General features: G+C 37.8%; 1 protein-coding gene across 1 annotated transcript in view; it reads left to right on the top strand.

Moving 5' to 3' along the window:
- The window catches only part of cnksr2b (connector enhancer of kinase suppressor of Ras 2b), a 49,828-nt gene extending 34,917 nt beyond the window's left edge, over nt 1-14,911 (top strand). The window contains exons 12-22 of the mRNA XM_036588812.1: nt 1,620-1,709; nt 3,136-3,341; nt 3,444-3,492; nt 4,057-4,232; nt 4,540-4,613; nt 4,712-4,783; nt 5,576-5,643; nt 6,027-6,130; nt 9,355-9,880; nt 12,840-13,039; nt 14,044-14,911. Of these exons, the coding sequence (XP_036444705.1) occupies nt 1,620-1,709; nt 3,136-3,341; nt 3,444-3,492; nt 4,057-4,232; nt 4,540-4,613; nt 4,712-4,783; nt 5,576-5,643; nt 6,027-6,130; nt 9,355-9,880; nt 12,840-13,039; nt 14,044-14,094 (1,616 nt within the window). The 3' untranslated portion in view covers nt 14,095-14,911. The remainder of the gene's footprint in view (nt 1-1,619; nt 1,710-3,135; nt 3,342-3,443; nt 3,493-4,056; nt 4,233-4,539; nt 4,614-4,711; nt 4,784-5,575; nt 5,644-6,026; nt 6,131-9,354; nt 9,881-12,839; nt 13,040-14,043) is intronic.
- The last annotated feature ends 2,942 nt before the right edge of the window (nt 14,912-17,853 follow it).

The following is a 17,853-nucleotide window of genomic DNA, read 5'->3' as shown; positions in this document are numbered from 1 at the left end:
AAGCAGAAAATGCAACACACATCTAAGACTGAACTATGGCAACGTTTATAAGAAGCACTGAAAAATATCCCTGCAAATTTTTTTTAAAAACTGAAGCAACTGAAGCATGAGCAAGTGTTATGAAATGAATGGAAGCTGTAATAGAGGCTAAGGGTGGACACACTAAATACTGAAAAAATTGACATTTTATTTAGTTGTTGAGACAAGAGTGGAGCCAGATTTTCACAAAGATGAAAGCTGCATATGCTGTTTATCTGATGGTGACATTTTTGATGGTCCACTAGATTGTACATGGTTGTTAAGAGTCTCATTTTCTCTGTTTCTTTTAATACTTTTTAAACTCCAGATTTAGAAAACTTTCATTTTTCACTTATTTGATTTTGACGTTCCCCTTCCATACAGAAGTGATTTATATTATATGGGTCATTCTGCCAAAATGGTCAGAGTTCAACAGACAATTTGGGCTTTTAACTTGGACTTTAAACTAAAATCCTTTTGCTTTGAATGACCTTATGCCTTAATTGTGTTTATTTTATTTACATAAATGATTTAAGATTCCTTTTTGTCACTACTAAAACAATCATAACAAAACTTTACCAAATGTTTCAGTAGTGCCTGTTTTGGTAGTGACAACTTTAGCTAATAGCAAAAACAGCTTTGAATAGTTGTAGACACATAAAATCACAATATTTTATGAAAACACAAACATGTTTTCTTAATTGCAGAAAATATATGTTTTGGTAGTGGCAATTCTCAAGGTTACACACTGATTTGCAGAGTTTACATTGAAAACAATGTACTTAATTTACTTCAAAACAATAGGATCCAACTGCTCAGGGATGCAGTCCCACCTCCTGGTCTAAAATGCAAGGGTGTGGTTTAAATCAGGCTCCACCTATAGACTAAAACTTTTTAGCTGTGTCAAAAACTGCATACTACTATACATAATACACTAATGGATGGACTTCTAGTGATGGTGTACTGGGTTTGACATACTATTTAGTGTGGTATTGTGTGGGTTTGGACAGCATTTTTTGAATTTTGAAAGTTTTTATGTAAAAATTAAAATCACGCTAAATCTATACCGTTTTCACAAGTTGAAAATGGGGGTTAGGGTTCAGGACAGTCTCCCAATATAAAGTATCCTATAAATTATGATTTCATATGATTTCTTATTACTATCTTAATTATTGCTTTGCATTTAAATAGACCATAACATAACCCTTCTAAGCATCTAAGGTCTGAACACTTAAATTTTTTTTTAATGTTTTTTGTGGTGGGGATCACAGTTTAAACTAATTCAGTAGAATAGTCCATATCTACCCCCTTCACAGATATCTCCTGAAAATGAATAACATAATAACTGTTTTGACTGTAAATTAAATAAAAGTGAGGTCTCTGACTTGTGCACAGTACTGTATATAAAAATAATTATTGTCAAATTTAAGCTGAAAGACCAAATTGTGTTGAAGTAATATATTTTATTCATGTGGAAATTATGAACACATTTAAATCACAGTAAAATTCAAAGTACAATCTGTAATTGGCTTTGTGAGGTTTTTTGTGTGGTGCTCTGTGTGGTGTGATTCTGACGCAATTCGTCGGTGTGTGTGAGCCAGGCAGGCTGAGGCCCATCTCCATGCCGGTGGAGTATAACTGGGTGGGAGACTATGAAGACCCAGCCAAGCTGAAGAAAGAGCTGAGGAGAGGTGGGTGAGGGAGGAGGGAGCGAGAGAGGCAGTAGGAGGGCAGGGGGTGTTTAGCCTTCTTCTTTTGGTCATGTTGAACCCATGAATACTGATTCAATTTCCATCAAGTTCCCTCTGACCCTCTTACTTCTTCTCACCACCCTTTTTAATCTGTGGCTTTTGCTCTGTGTCGATCCTCCCTCCCTCCCCTCGCCTGTTTTTTCCCCATGTTATGTTTCTCTGCGTTTGTGTCCTTCTCTTTGTCTGAGAATTTGAGATTTTGTGCTATTCCATTGCCATGGAAACTCCAAGAGGGAGGTCCTGGTAAGATGCTGACATCTGATTGGCTGCGAGCAGCTCAGTGGCAAAGAGAGTAGGAGCAGAGATAATAGTCTATTTAGTTACAGTGACAGAATGCATGTTTCTTTTTCTTGATTTATAAACCAGCATTCTGTAATCATTTCATCCTCTCCAGTATATTTTATTAACCTATTTAATCCCACATTTTTCCCAGTTTTGTGAATACATCCATTTTACTCATTAGACAGCCCCATGACACAAACTAGATGCCTTTTCATGAATAAGCTTTATTCCTGGTTACAAAAGTCAAATTGTAAAATCTACAGAGCCAAAGGTCACATCAGTGGAACAATTGAACCCAGTTATACAAGAACTAAAATAGTTTGATAACAGTAAACGAAAACAAAACAATAAATGCTATGTAGCCTTTACAGGGTCATCATATTTTAGTATGTACAAAACTTAAGTCAAGCTATATGAAATAAAACTCTCCTGTGAGCATGATATAAATGTGGCAAGTACAATCTTAATAAAATATCAATAAATGACCATTTAAAGGACCCATACCATGGAAAACCAAGTGCTCCTCGATTTTTTTAAATAAAAGTAAACAGTGTCAAAATGTCAATTCAGTCCTCAGTCCATGTTTGGAAACTAAGCTGCAAAAACAGCCTGTTTAGAATTCATTGTTTTTTATTACGTCAGCAAGACCAGCACATTTACATGCATACACCTTTTCAGCCTACAGCAGTCTAGTTCCACCTATTCATGCTGAAGTTATAAGGAGTGTCTCGGTCCGGACTGCTATTTGAATGAGGCATTAAACATGGCAGCCAGACAGAACAGAGGTCATTTACATATATCGGTCTTAAATGACACAGAAACAGAACCAGCCTGTTTAATGTAAAAGGATAAAGAAAAGCTGGAGAATGGTCATGTAAAATTAATTAAAAGATAAAAGAGATAAAAGTTTTTGAACCCCAAGTTCTTTGACTAAAGTACATTTCACATTACACTGCACTGTGTATAATGCACAGTGCAGTGTAATGAGTCATGTAGCTTTAGACAATAACCGGAGTACGTTTGACAGTGCTGTTTCTGCATAGTCCACAAATTCGTATTTATGATCATGTTATTGTGCACACAGAAAACTCCCTGCTTCGTTATGTTGGTGAAGATAAGGCGGGGCCTGACGAGTTCCTGATAGGACGCAGCAGCAGTAGGCGGAGCCGGAGGAAGAATGAGAAAGGGAGTAGCCCCTCCCATTACGCCCTGGTCCCTGCTCTTCAAATGGAGATGCTGCGACAGGACTCAGTAACCACGCCCACCTCAGACACTTCTTCCATTTATCATGTGAGTGGCGTGTTATAGCATTCGCAGAGGTTCCAGTGTTAGAGGTGATGCAGGGTTAGATGTGGACAGTGGTTTGAGTAATGGGTCTGTTATGTGTTGCAGACATTCGATCAGTCTTCAGCGCTGTCAAGGTCGAAGAAGAAGTTAAGAGGTGAGACGCTGAGCTGTTCTCTGTCATAGAATAATGCTCTTCTACACTCTTGAATGAAATGTTGTATGAATTTAATTATGCCACACGTTTTCAATCAGCATGAAAGGAGTTTGTTACCTCAACATAAAGTACAATTAAAGGGCCCATGTTGTACATTTTTCTTGTGTTTTATTTTGGAGTTTTGTAGTAAAAATAGTTTAAATTCATTATGTTACATGACTGTTTTCCATCTGCTTTTTATGCCTTAGCATTAAACAGGTTGTTTTTAAATATTGATATGTAAATGACCTCTGTTCTGATTGGCAGCACTGAATTGTGCCTCATTAAAATGGATGTGCGGTGTAATTGCAATGGTTTTCGAAACATCACAAAAAAAAAAACTATTTCAAAATCATCTATTTCCATGTAGACTGTATATGTGTATGTTTTGAACCTTTTAACAGTGTTTCCAAACAACATCAAAGTGTTTTAATTGTTTCTCATTATAAAATCTGAGCTTGGTATTGTTATTCCTGTACCCATTACCCTCTGTAAGCATATTTTTTCTCCTGTTTCTTTTCATAGCTGGCTCCCTGTCCTCCATCAGTAAGCGGCGGATTTCGTGTAAGGACTTGGGTCAGGGAGACTGTGAAGGCTGGCTGTGGAAGAAGAAAGACGCTAAGAGCTACTTTTCTCAGAAATGGAAGAAGTACTGGGTGGTGTTGAAGAATGCATGTCTGTACTGGTACATCAATGAGGAGGTGAGCCTTAACCCCTTGAACACTAGACTTATTATTTAGTTATTAAGCTTAAGACTTATTATTCAGTAATGACTATAAAAGTAAAATGTAAGTAATGTTGTATGTGAGTGTGAGGAACTGAAGTGTGGACTCATGTGGATCATTAGATCATTTTGGGAAATCAAAATTGAAGTTTTGGTTTGAAATTGGGTCTTCAAACCAGTTCATGCTTGAAAATTGAACAACTAATGTTCACTCTGTTCTTCTTTAGATCTTCTGACTGTGTACTCAGACTCAGAGCAGCAAAAGCTTTGTTTTTCTTTTGCAGGATGAGAAGGCAGAAGGTTTCGTCAGCCTGCCGGAGTTCAAAATTGATCGAGCAAATGAATGCCGCAAGAAGTTGTGAGTTTAACCTTTTATGCACAAAAATAAACAGATTTCACACCTCTGAGAGAGTGCTAATGTTTGCTAACATTCTGTTCCTATTTGTTCCACTGAAGCGCTTTTAAGGCATGTCATCCCAAGATCAAGAGCTTCTACTTTGCAGCAGATAATGTGGATGACATGAACAGGTGAGAGAGTGTTTTCAACAAGCTAAAGAGACCATTAAATTTTAAAGAAACTACACAAAATGTTCCCTGATTCACTGCATCTAGCATACATCGTAAGTATATTGAGTATATCGTCATTGAAGGAAAAACAGTGAAATAGTCCAAAACGATAATATCTTGTTACATTAACATATACTGTCTTAGATAAAGGGCCCATATCGTACATTTTTCTTATAGTTTATTTTTTTCCTCCTGATTTGTGTGCCGAAAATAGTCATCACTCATTTTTGCATGACTATTTTGCAACCTCTATTTAACCCTTTGTTACCAAGCCTGGAATATGTAATTGAGCTCTGTTGTGGTTGTCTGCCTTGTATTGTGCCTCATTTAAAAAGGCAGTCCTTATAACTTCAGTTTGAGCAGGTAGGACTAAACAGCTTTAGTCTGAATTGAACTCGAATATATGCAAATGGGATCGTTTTTGTGACATCATATAAATGATGAATTCAAAACTAGCTGTTTTTGCAGCGAAGTTTCCATGTATCGACTGTATGGCTTGGGGAGTGAATGACATCTTTTGAAACTTACTACTGTTTATGCACTACGTCAAACTCTTTCGTTTCTAAATTATGGGCTCATTAGGAATGTTCTTTCTTCTGAAAACATACTTTTTTGGAGATACAAGACTTTGTATCCCCACGCCACCGCAACTTGAGCTCTCAATTCAGCAGCACGTCCATAACATTTAAGGAGCATTATGTTAGCATTTAGCAGCTCCCCAGGTGACTGGTGTTTTTTTCCATTCACACACAGGTGGCTGAGTCGATTAAACATGGCAGCAGCGGCTCACTCGGAGCAGGAGAGGATTCGGCAGGATCATGGTGAGAAAAAAAAAGCCTTCATGCTCCGCTGATCCTGTCAAATCAATTATTCCCATACTCTGATCTTGTGTGGTCTGGCCTATAGGTTCTATAAATATAGGTAAGCCTTTTCTATATTGAGCGATTGACTTGAAAGCACTCTCGTGACAAGGTGACTTGACTGATGAGGATGGACAGACAAAAGATCAGAAAAGCCCATTTTAATATGAATCACCATTTCATGGTGTGTATAATGGTGCTGTATTGATGGAGCAGGTAACTGTCTGTTCTGATCAAAGGAACCAGGAAGCATTACTGCATGGTGTGTGTTTTCATAAATAACACTGCTAATGTCTGTTTTTTCTCTTTTTCCTCTTCTTCTTCTTCTTCTGGTTTGACCTTAGACTACTGGAGTGAGAGTGACCATGAGGATGCTGATCAGATGTCTCCGATGCCTAAACAGGACAGCCCTCCTCCACCCTATGACACCTACCCTCACTCTGCCTTAGTACGTCTCCCAATTTCCACTTCTCTGTGGGAGGAATATCCGCACTAGCACTTGAGATTTTTTGTCTGAACCTGCCAGCAATTATAGCCATTTTATTTACTATGAAAAACAACCAGTGAACCTATGCCTGTCTTCTGGGTTTATATATACTTATATCTATCTATATATCTATCTATGTATCTCTTTGACACAAATGTGCTTTAGGCCATTTATCTCAGAACTATTGTAAAACAATGTCTTGGGCACCTGGCAGCGTATTCATAATCTTTTTATGTAATAACTTTCTATGAGGGAGCTTTTAGAGGCAGACATCTGGTTCTAATCATCACCACTGTGAACAATTCTGACTCTACGTTTCTCTAGAATGGAGCATTTCACATCAAATCACTCTGAATGGCTTTCTTTGTTTTCATCTTAATAAATTAACTATGTGGGAATTTTGAGAAATTAAAGGAATTCCCCAATCCAATTTTTAATCTGGAATGTCACACATGTTAAGCATTATGTAAAGTTTATCCAGACTACCAAATGTTGAGGACACAGTTGTTAAAGTGGAATTTAAGCTTCATTTTGGATAGCTGATTATCAGGTTATTCCTGTTTTTGTTCGTTTATTTATAATCTGATAACGCAACAGACTCTATCACTGGGAATGTGGTGTTTTGTTCGATCTCTGGTGCACTTCAAAAATTGACATCTTGGCAAATTAAAGCACCATAAATATAGGGAGTATACCTAATATTTCTTGTTGTTTGAATCCCTTTCATATCAGTATTTGATGTTATTTTGTACAAATTTAACTTAAACAGTGCAGACTGAAATCCTATAAGATAGACACCAGAATGTGTGTTAAATGTATTTTAAAGTGCTCTGTTCAATACTTAAAGTGTTTTGCATCACTAAATAGTTAATATATAATAGACTGTAATTATTTATATATAGTAATTTCTTGGAAAGTTATCCAACTGCGATTTTATCACCAGTTTCAAATACTTGAAACTGTTATGGTAATTTTAGTATAACTTTATTCTCACTTCATTGTTATACAGCATTCTCAGTAATTTTAGAATCATCTACAGCATCTGTTCATCATCCATGTTCATATAATTTTTCACAGCTTCTTACAAATTTGTAAAAACCTGTGAAGTTGAGTAGAGTAGTTGCATTATAATATAATCATTTACACATGTACCTGCAAAAAAATGGTTTTATATTTATGAAAACAGTGATTCCGAACTTTAAAGTTCTTTCACCGGCGAAGATGTCATTTTTTCACTGTGGTGGACTCAATTTTGCATCCAGGGCTGATTTTCTGAAGATTAGCCTCTGTTTGAAGATAGAAGAGGCACAGGGGAAATGTTTGTCATACAGACAGTACAGAGGAGGGCTTCACACATTAAATATAATAAAGATATCAATCCTGTGAACAGATGGACAGAGAGATGAAATGGAGATGGGAGTGAGGGAGGGAGGAAAAGATGAAGAATGAGGTGTGAAAGAGAAGGAGGAAGAGAGCTGAAGGACATATTAATTATTGAAGCTCGGGAGAGCAGTTTGATGGCTGTAAATTCTCAGACAAAAGAGCTCCCGTGGCAGCTGCCCCCGCTTATCTTAATGAGAGACCCACAAACCAGAACAGTCCTGTAATCCTGCAGAAAAGCTGTGTGTGTGTGTGTGTGTGTATGTGTGTGGACGCATTACGCTTTCATATTCAAAAGCTAACTGATGGTGACAGCTCCAGGGCAGCACAGCAGCATGCCACATTTCTTACTGTGTCCTGCTGGTATCTTTTATTCCTCCGTCGTCATGCTATTTCACCCCTTTTGACTCCTATAAAAGTCAAGAGGACTACATTAAAAAACTGCAGAAGAGAAATAGGTGTGACTCTTGTAAGCTGGTAGAATTAGACAACCAGTCGAACAATCAAGCTAGAAATCCAAAAACCCTCCAAAATGGTAAATATACAGGAAAATGAATAAATGTTCTTAACCTTTAATGCAAGTGAATGAAAAAGATTTTATTCCAAGTAATTTTGAACCATTTCTATTAATTCTTTTGTCACAAAAATGTTACACAACATAAAGGACACTTGCTGTGTTCAAAATTGGAAAAAAACGTAGAAATGTGTTGTTTGGAACTGTGACGATATATAGATCATTATAGTCTGCCTTCCAAATCTTTTACATGAATACATTTATTTATTTAGCACTCTGATAGCTCACCTGACTTCAAAATATCTTGCCCTTTTTCTGTACAGGTTCATACATCACATTTAACTATATTTATGCATTTAGTGGACACTCTTGTCCAGAGTGGTTTACAGCAGTAGGCATCTTGCTCATTGCTTGACATTCTTATTGGTATAGCAGTCAGTCTTAAATGAGGCAGAACTTTGGGCCAGTTTGATCTACCCCAAAATTTATAGAATATTTAATGTTCTTTCCAAGCCTGACCTGACTCGACACACAGGATCATATTTTAAGACCGATCCTGACCTGAGCCCGATAAACTTCTATCCAAACGTGAGCTGACCTGAAGCACATCATCATGTACTGAGTCCGAAACTGACCTCAACCAGCCCGTCATCAACCAAAGTTTTTTATAAAACCTGACAGCACTGCCCTGTATACCGTGTAGTGACAGTAATAGCCTTCACTACAGTGCAGATAAATAAAATAGAAAAAATAATATGCCACAATAAAATAGTCAGCTGTCCAACATCATCTCAAACGATTTTTAGTCTGAATCATTCTTCCATGTTGTGCTGCTCTAACACTGTGCAGTAATACTAAGACTAAACCGCTATTTCTGCACACAGAACATGTTACACAGAACATATTGTTCAGAAGATAGAAAAATATTTGGTCAGACAAAACAAAAGTTTTTCTGGCTGCACTAAAAGTACTTTTCTGAATAAATTTACTGTTTATGTTTTCTAAAAAGTGTGGGCCTTGTGGATGTCAAAGCTGAGTGGTGACTCCAACTTGCTGGATTACAAAATGATTTAAGGTAGTGAAAGTAGTAAAAAATTAACAAGTGAGGAGAAATGCAGGTTAGAATCTGTTAAAAGCCCAACAAATATCATAAAGTTGGAACGTAAACAAAACCCAACAGGAGCACTTTGGTTCTGTTGGGTTCAGACAAATATTTCAAGCTCCATTGCAAGGTGATGGTGTCACCCACTATGTTATCAACCCACTCACTTCTGTCTTTCTTTATTTGCAGCAAATGAGCCCCTACTTGGAGCCCAAACATATCCGGCCGCCCTCCACCGAAACCATCCAGCCCCGTTCCCCTCATGAGGAATTCCTCCCGGAGCCTCAGCGGGGAGGCAGCACGAGCGGCTCCAGCTCCCCTGGCCGCAAGTCAGCCAACCAACGGCGTTCGTGGCAGGACCTGATTGAAACGCCACTCACCAGCTCTGGCCTGCACTATCTTCAGACTCTTCCCCTCGAGGATGCGGTCTTCCTGGACCCCAGCGGAGCTGTACCCGTGGAGTTACGACGGCAGGCCACTCTGCCTGCCCAGCGCGGTCCGCTGCCTGAGCGCTATGGGCCCCCATCGCCCAGAGAGCCAAGTCCACTCAGACAGCCAACCACCACTTCCCGTGGAGGAGGAGTGGGCAAACACCGCAGCTTCACATTGCCCCGGGACAGCGGCCTCCATGCCATCCTTGCAGCCACTGCAGGGGCACCTGAACACAGAGAAGCCCAGCACTACCAGCTAGGCCAACCATTCACCAGAGATTCAGGTAACAGTGTGTGCAAAGAACATAGAATGTCCACAACAAAATTTGACTATCGACAATTTGGTTTAAACATTTGTTGGGCAAAAAAAAGAGTTTTGCTGTTATTCAATCAAAGACGTTTCACTTCGGAAGAGAAAAGTGGACATATGAGCAGGAATGGAGTGATTTGAAGTATATTTTAGTCCACTTCGATTAGTTTTATAAACAGTTAACATACTAGAAATATTGATATAGTAAATAAAGCAATAAAGTAAATAATGTAGTTTCAGACTGTTGTATGTAGTTTCACTATTGTAACGTTTCTTTGTGATAAGATAGCAGAAGCACTTTTGTTTTGTGGGAGCCAATAACCCAGTGCCACCCCTACTCCCACCCCACTCCTCTCCATGGAGCATATGGAGATTATATGACCTTTATTCAGTGTGCGAAATACCCCCTGTTATTCGGGAAGTCCTGTGTTGGCTGGGTGCTAACTCACTCGCCATAACAGCGCTAGCTTCAATGGCAGCAAAATGTTTGGTTTAACAGTTCTTCTTTTGGAAATGCTCTTTTCTAGTTTGGTAGTGCACTCTTCCACACATTAACTGAGACCCGAGGACCCCCTGTATTTCGCACCTTTCCTTTATTGGTCCAGAAAGGCACCATGCCAGCATGCCAAGCAAAGCAGCACTGAATGGGGCAGTTGGGGTAGAGCCTTGCCCAAGGGCACATCAGGAGCCTGGTCATATCTAGCCTTGGTAACCATGGTACTCTCATGGTTACCCAAGGGTGCAGCCCTCCATTGACTAACTAGTTGGGCAAGGCCCTTACGCACTACTGCCCCAGTCAGGGCTGCTTTGCTTGGTGATGCTGTGCTCCTTGCAGTCTGGGCATTGTCTGGGCAAGCCAATTAAAATCCCACCAAAAAGTATAACTTCTTTTGTTGTGAATATTATTCCTTTGCAGAATATAATGTTTGTTAGTTGGCTTTTGCAGTACTGATATTACAAAAGGTTGCTGGTTTGTTATTTTAAACCACTAGACTACCTGCCACCCACAGATATCACAGTTATAAGATGTGAGCCACACTTAAAGCTGGATATAGAATTGTATCATGCTTTCACAACTACATGCTGTTAAAAATCACACTTAAGCTTATGAATTATTGAACATCCAGAGAATCAGACGATAAGGCTGATAAAAATGGGCCACTGTGTAGGAGAGTACAAATGGCTGTTTTTCATTTTCTGTAACCATATTTCAGTATTTTAGCAGGTACAGAACCTGAAACTGTGAAAACAGGTATCTACACTGTGAATCAGATGAAGTAGTATGTCTTGGCTGAATGCCCTTCTCTAAACCCTTCGCCTGCCCTAACATTAGATAGAGTCTTACAAGACGCATCATAATTGACCATAATTTATTCTGACAGTTCTCATCGCTCACACTTGTCATTCCTACATCCCCATATTACCCCACACACTCACACTCACATGCATGCTCATACTCACACTGCACATACAAGCACACAATTTGTCAGAGACTTCATTGTGCCCCACAGCACATCAGGACGAGTCCTTTCAGCCTGTGTTAATGTCGCCTGATGCATAGGGCAAAGGAACACGCCTCCAGGGTCTTTCTTCCCTCTCTCTCCTCTATCTCCTCGCCTTTCTTAAGCCTCTAAAAGACAAAGGCAGCAAATCCTTCTGACATATGGAATAATAGCTTTGTTCATGAGCACAGAATCTCTAATAAGCTTGCCAATATGGACCATATTTCATTAAATGAATGGAACACTGTTATCTTTGTAGGGACACTGTATGTATTGTGCATGATATAGAAATAACTTCTGAGAGCTGTCACACTGCCCCCTTGTGGTAGCCTGTAGTAGTGGAGGCTTTCATAAATGATTGTAGGGGTGAATTCCACAAATTATTCAAAATTTCTCTGTGTTTAAATCATTAAAATGTAAACAAAGATTTGATGTGAAATTCTCTAATTCTAGAAAAACTTACCAAGTCTGAACTGTTCATAGTGGTGGTGAAAGGAACTAGGCCTCTGAAGAGTTTAATGCCTCTAAAGGCTCCTTCACAGAAAGTTATTATCTGAAATGGTTACAGATACATTGCCTGAAGCTATTTTGCCTCATTCACCAACCCACTTATGCAGTTTTCACAAGGATTCTGACATTCACCAATGTTTTCTTTTTTGGGGGATTTGTTCTTAGGTGAGAACAATAGGCCTCATTCATCAATATTTTTTTTTTTCTTTCATTTGTTCTTAAAAAAGTTTCTAAGAAAAAGTCTATGTCAGATTCATGACGTGTTCTTAAACTGCAGGGCTGTTCACATCTTTGTTCTCTTGAGTGCGTTTAGATTCTATTCTTACCTAAGAACAAATCCTAAATTAGAAAACATTTATGAATGTCGGAATCTTTGTGAAAACTGTGTAAGTAGGTTTTAAGAAGAAATTTCTTCTTAGGACAGGTTGGTGAATAAGGCCCAGAATCCACCCATACAATACTGGTGAATGAGCCTTTGGTTTTTAGTTCTAGGATATATTTTTAGCCTAAAACATATTTTTCACTGTGAAATTATACTTGCAGAGCATTCTAAGGCAAATTAATCCCAGAACAAAGCTTATTTATTCAGATTTGCCACTATATTAGTTTTATCAGCATATATGATTTAGAAGACATGTGAAGGACATCATGAGCCCCTGCACCATTTTACGTCAAACCACTTGGAATGACTTTTTTTGTATCTCAACAGTTGAGCTTCTGAATTGAGTTTTGAATTCTACTTTTAATAACTCAGGTTTAACAGCTTGACTGCTGGGTGACCTGTTTTCAGTTTGCCTTTTAACTAAAGGCTGATGAGAGAACTACACTCCTCTCTTTAAATAGCCATACTTTTTATCTTTCCCTCAAGTAATGCTCAGTAATGATGGGCTCCTTACTGTAACTCTGTGATGCCCTCTGCAGGTGTGGAGCGGGAGCGCAGGCAGCAGGCTGATTCTCTGGGTGATCTGTATCGTGCTCTTGAGAGGGCCAATCTGTCCCCTGTGAACGAACACAGGCCCTCTACCCGTCTAGAGTACAAACGCTCGTTTGTCCGTCGCTGTAACGACCCCTTACTTAATGAGAAACTGCATCGTCTGCGTATTCTTCAGAACACATTCAAGGTAACAGATCCTCTGACTGCTGTTTCTGTTTGTTCTTGGTGGTGAGATTTATTCCATTTGTAGCAGGGCTGCAAGATATATTATTAATCACTATAGCAATATTGGCTTTGGCCATACTGATATAGCTATACACTCTATCTGCACATAAGCCCTTTAAGAAATGACAAAATATTTCATAGTGTGCTGTGAGCTACGTTTCTGTGGGTGTTTTGTGGGTTAATCAAGGAATTCACATGATCTAATAACGATAAATAATAATGGTCAAAAAAAAAATGCAGGGTAGTCTGTTTTTAATATATTTTCCAGCATATCACCATTGATTTGTGTAGAAATATAGTACTTCATAATATTATATACTATAATATTTTGGCCATATTGTGCAGCTTTAATTTATAGTAATATTGTGTCATCTATTTTTTTTTCAGCAGATGTATTTTGTGAGAATTCACTGCAGATACTCACTTTGTGTTTAAGAAACATTACAAGAAACATCTATTTTAAGGGCCCACATACAACATTTTTCTTGTATTTTAATATTTTACCTTGTGGTCCACTTAGAATATTCATCTGGTTTTATGTACCAAAAATGGACATTGTCCAGCCTCTCTGTATCCCTTAGAACTGAACTGTAGGCTGTTTTTGTTACTGTGACTGTAAGACTGATATATGTAAATTTGCTCTGTTCTGATTGGCCACCCTGTGTTGTGCCTCATTCAAAAAGCACTCAGGTGAAACACTGCTTAGAACTGCTGTAGGCTGAATAATTAGATATATGTAATTGAGATGGTTCAGCTGACATCACAGAAACAATGAATTTAAAGAAGGCTGTTTGTGTAACTCCAACCTTTAACCCAAAATCTAAACCTAAAACCTTTGATAAGCCACTGAGTTTCAGCAGTTTGTTAACGGTTAAAGCATCTATATAATATATAGGGGACTATCATAATGAAGTGTGACACTTTTTTGCATGATTTTGAAGCCTATCATATATCATTTTTTCATAGGATGTCCCACTTCAAGAAGCAGAGACTAAGATCATTCATCGAGATGTGTAAGGAAAGCCAACGCCAATCACCACAAGTATAGCAGGAGAGTAGCCTAAATAGCATTGGACTATACATCCATACTTCCCTCTGCCCAGTGTTCTTCCTCTTCATCTCTGCCCCCATGCTGAAAATTCCTGCCATAACTCTATACTGTCTTCCTCCTTTTCTCAGTTCGTTTCCATCAAATGCACTAGTGTTAATATGTGGATATGAAGGCATTATTTGTACATTAATATAAAGTCATGGTCTGCTGAAACTGAATTCTGTGTATTGTATGACTTGTATTGACTTAATAAGTACTGGCCTTTATGAGAAGCCAAATGACTGCTGCACTTCCTTTGAGCTCTGCTCCTCAGTCGTGACTGAAGAAGCACCTCTGAAGGGACTGAATGAACAGAACTGCTGGTATTGTTGTTATTGAGCTACTGATTCTATTGTTATTATTTTCATTTGCATGGCCACAGTCAAAAGGTATGAGTTTTGTATGTGGTGTTTATTTAAAGGTTCTTAACTGTATGTGTAAATTCTAGTTTGAATTTAACTAACTTTTCTAATGAGAATGGACTGGATGAGTGTAAGATGTGAAATGAGCTTGTGAAACTGACAGTGTGTGTGGAGAGAGAGAGAGAGAGAGTGAGAGAGAGAGATATTAGTGTATACTACTGTTCATAAGTTTGGAATCACTTGTCATATTATTAATGTTATAACAACTTATACAGTTTAGGTTGACATGTTATGAAATAGATACCAACATGTACATTTATGCATTATTCACATTTTTTTTAAAGTATTTGGGGAACAACTCAACAACCAAAAATATGCTATATTTCTGTAAAAAATCTCTTTGTGCAATTTCTTGTCACAAAATTACTATGAGCAGCTATTTGATCAGCAAGATTTGGTTACCGCTTTTCAAATATGAGGAATTCTGGAAAACTTACGGAGAAATTCATTCTTGATGCTATACAGCTTTCATAATTATGTAATCGCTCTATACAAACTGTCAGTTCTAAACTACAGTAATATACTGGCAAAAATGTACTCAATTAAAGAATAGTACTTATACTGTATTACACAATGGCAGTACTTTATCATATTTCTAAACACAGTTGATTACTGTATTGGTGCTATTTTTCCTGCACCCCAGTGTCTAATGTACAGCTCAAATGTGCTGTAGTGTGAACCCACAACAGTCTGCGAACTCTTAATTTTACCATACTATGTAGTATAACGTAAAAATATATGCAAACAGGGCAATTCTATCTAACTTTTGATGCTTGAACATTCATGCATAATTAAGAGAATTATCACGATAAACAGTAATATACTATTTTATCAATCGCACCGTGAACCGAACATCACATTACAGCAGTTACATACATTTATCTTAAGACTACAAAGATCCAAATATGCTTTGCAAATAACAGCAAATTACTGTAAACTCCAACATTTTAACTTCTTTGACAAGAAGCTGAACCTTTTCATCCCAGAATTCCCATAACACACCATTTTATAGCAGTTGGCTCTATCTACGATTCCTTTCAACCTCAAAACATTTGTAATTTTTTCACCGTCCAACAAGTTGTTTGCAACCTATAGAACATTAGCATCATATTACAATCATTTTATACATTTACCTGCAACACAGTTGGTTTTACAGTATTCAAAACAGTGATCCCAAACCTTTGAGAGTGACTCCAAACTTTTGAACGCTAGTGTAGATCTATTGTGTCGCCCTTGTCCTTGCTTCCATCTGGCTGTCTCCAGTATGGCCTTTAACCCTGAGCCCTGGAAACATCCCATGGTACAATGTTAAATACACAAGGCTGGCAATAATGCTCAAGTAAAACAGTTAACCAGTGAAACATTTGTCTATTTTTGTAAGCATGATATTTATCCAGCTGTTTGTACATGGTTTTGTATGCTGAGCTGTGTCTTATATGAAGATTACTGATGGTGTACACCCCTCTTCTAAATGTTTCCAGAAGACCTTTGACAGGATGAAACTTTCATGTGAAAGCAACTATGTTGTTGTATCTACAAGATAAAAATAATTTTTATCAATAAACTGTTTGATGTTTTGCCATATTTTAAGTCCATTGTAACTTCTGTCATCTAGACTGAACGATTTTTGATTAAAGACAATAACTTGGTATTACCAATTTGCCAATATGATCTGAAATATGTTTATAGTTCTTGTAGTTTTTTAAAACTAAGCAAGTTTGTTAAAAGTACTTCACTGACGGAATGAAGGCACACTTACATGAGCCTTTAGAAATCTCACCATGAAATATGTCTTACAAACTAGACAAGGCTGGTTAGGAGTTGTTGCAAGATGCCTGATGATTGACTAAAAGGTCCAGCCCACAACACAAGCTTCCATCAGTTAAGCAAGAACAAGCTGAACTTGCTCTGTAAAGCCATTCTTATCTGAAGAAAAGTACTTATAATGTATTAGACAACGACAGTACTTTATCGTATTTCTAAACACAGTTGATTACTGTATTGGTGCTATTTTTCCTGCACCCCAGTGTCTAATGTACAGCTCAAATGTGCTGTAGTGTGAACCCACAACAGTCTGCGAACTCTTAATTTTACCATACTATGTAGTATAACGTAAAAATATATGCAAACAGGGCAATTCTATCTAACTTTTGATGCTTGAACATTCATGCATAATTAAGAGAATTATCACGATAAACAGTAATATACTATTTTATCAATCGCACCGTGAACTGAACATCACATTACAGTGGTTACATACATTTATCTTAAGACTACAAAGATCCAAATATGCTTTGCAAATAACAGCAAATTACTGTAAACTCCAACATTTTAACTTCTTTGACAAGAAGCTGAACCTTTTCATCCCAGAATTCCCATAACACACCATTTTATAGCAGTTGGCTCTATCTACGATTCCTTTCAACCTCAAAACATTTGTAATTTTTTCACCGTCCAACAAGTTGTTTGCAACCTATAGAACATTAGCATCATATTACAATCATTTTATACATTTACCTGCAACACAGTTGGTTTTACAGTATTCAAAACAGTGATCCCAAACCTTTGAGAGTGACTCCAAACTTTTGAACGCTAGTGTAGATCTATTGTGTCGCCCTTGTCCTTGCTTCCATCTGGCTGTCTCCAGTATGGCCTTTAACCCTGAGCCCTGGAAACATCCCATGGTACAATGTTAAATACACAAGGCTGGCAATAATGCTCAAGTAAAACAGTTAACCAGTGAAACATTTGTCTATTTTTGTAAGCATGATATTTATCCAGCTGTTTGTACATGGTTTTGTATGCTGAGCTGTGTCTTATATGAAGATTACTGATGGTGTACACCCCTCTTCTAAATGTTTCCAGAAGACCTTTGACAGGATGAAACTTTCATGTAAACAACAACTATGTTGTTGTATCTACAAGATAAAAATAATTTTATCAATAAATTGTTTGATGTTTTGCCATATTTTAAGTCCATTGTAACTTCTGTCATCTAGACTGAATGACTTTTGATTAAAGACAATAACTTGGTATTTACCAGCTTCCGTCAGTTAAGCAAGAACAAGCTGAACTTGTTCTGTAAAGCCACTCTTACTTGTGTAGATCCATTCTACAGTAAGAAACTTGATAGGTTGCCTCCAGCTTCCCCACCTACCATTTGTTTCTAGGCAAACTTCTTGGCCTGATATATGGAAGACTGTACAGACAGTACTCAGACTACAGGTTATTATTCACAGTCATAATATTTTACAGAATTGGGCT

This window comes from Colossoma macropomum, unplaced genomic scaffold, assembly GCF_904425465.1.
Source record: "Colossoma macropomum unplaced genomic scaffold, Colossoma_macropomum, whole genome shotgun sequence".
Lineage (NCBI taxonomy): Eukaryota > Metazoa > Chordata > Actinopteri > Characiformes > Serrasalmidae > Colossoma > Colossoma macropomum.
This window is presented reverse-complemented; position numbering and strand designations above follow the sequence as displayed.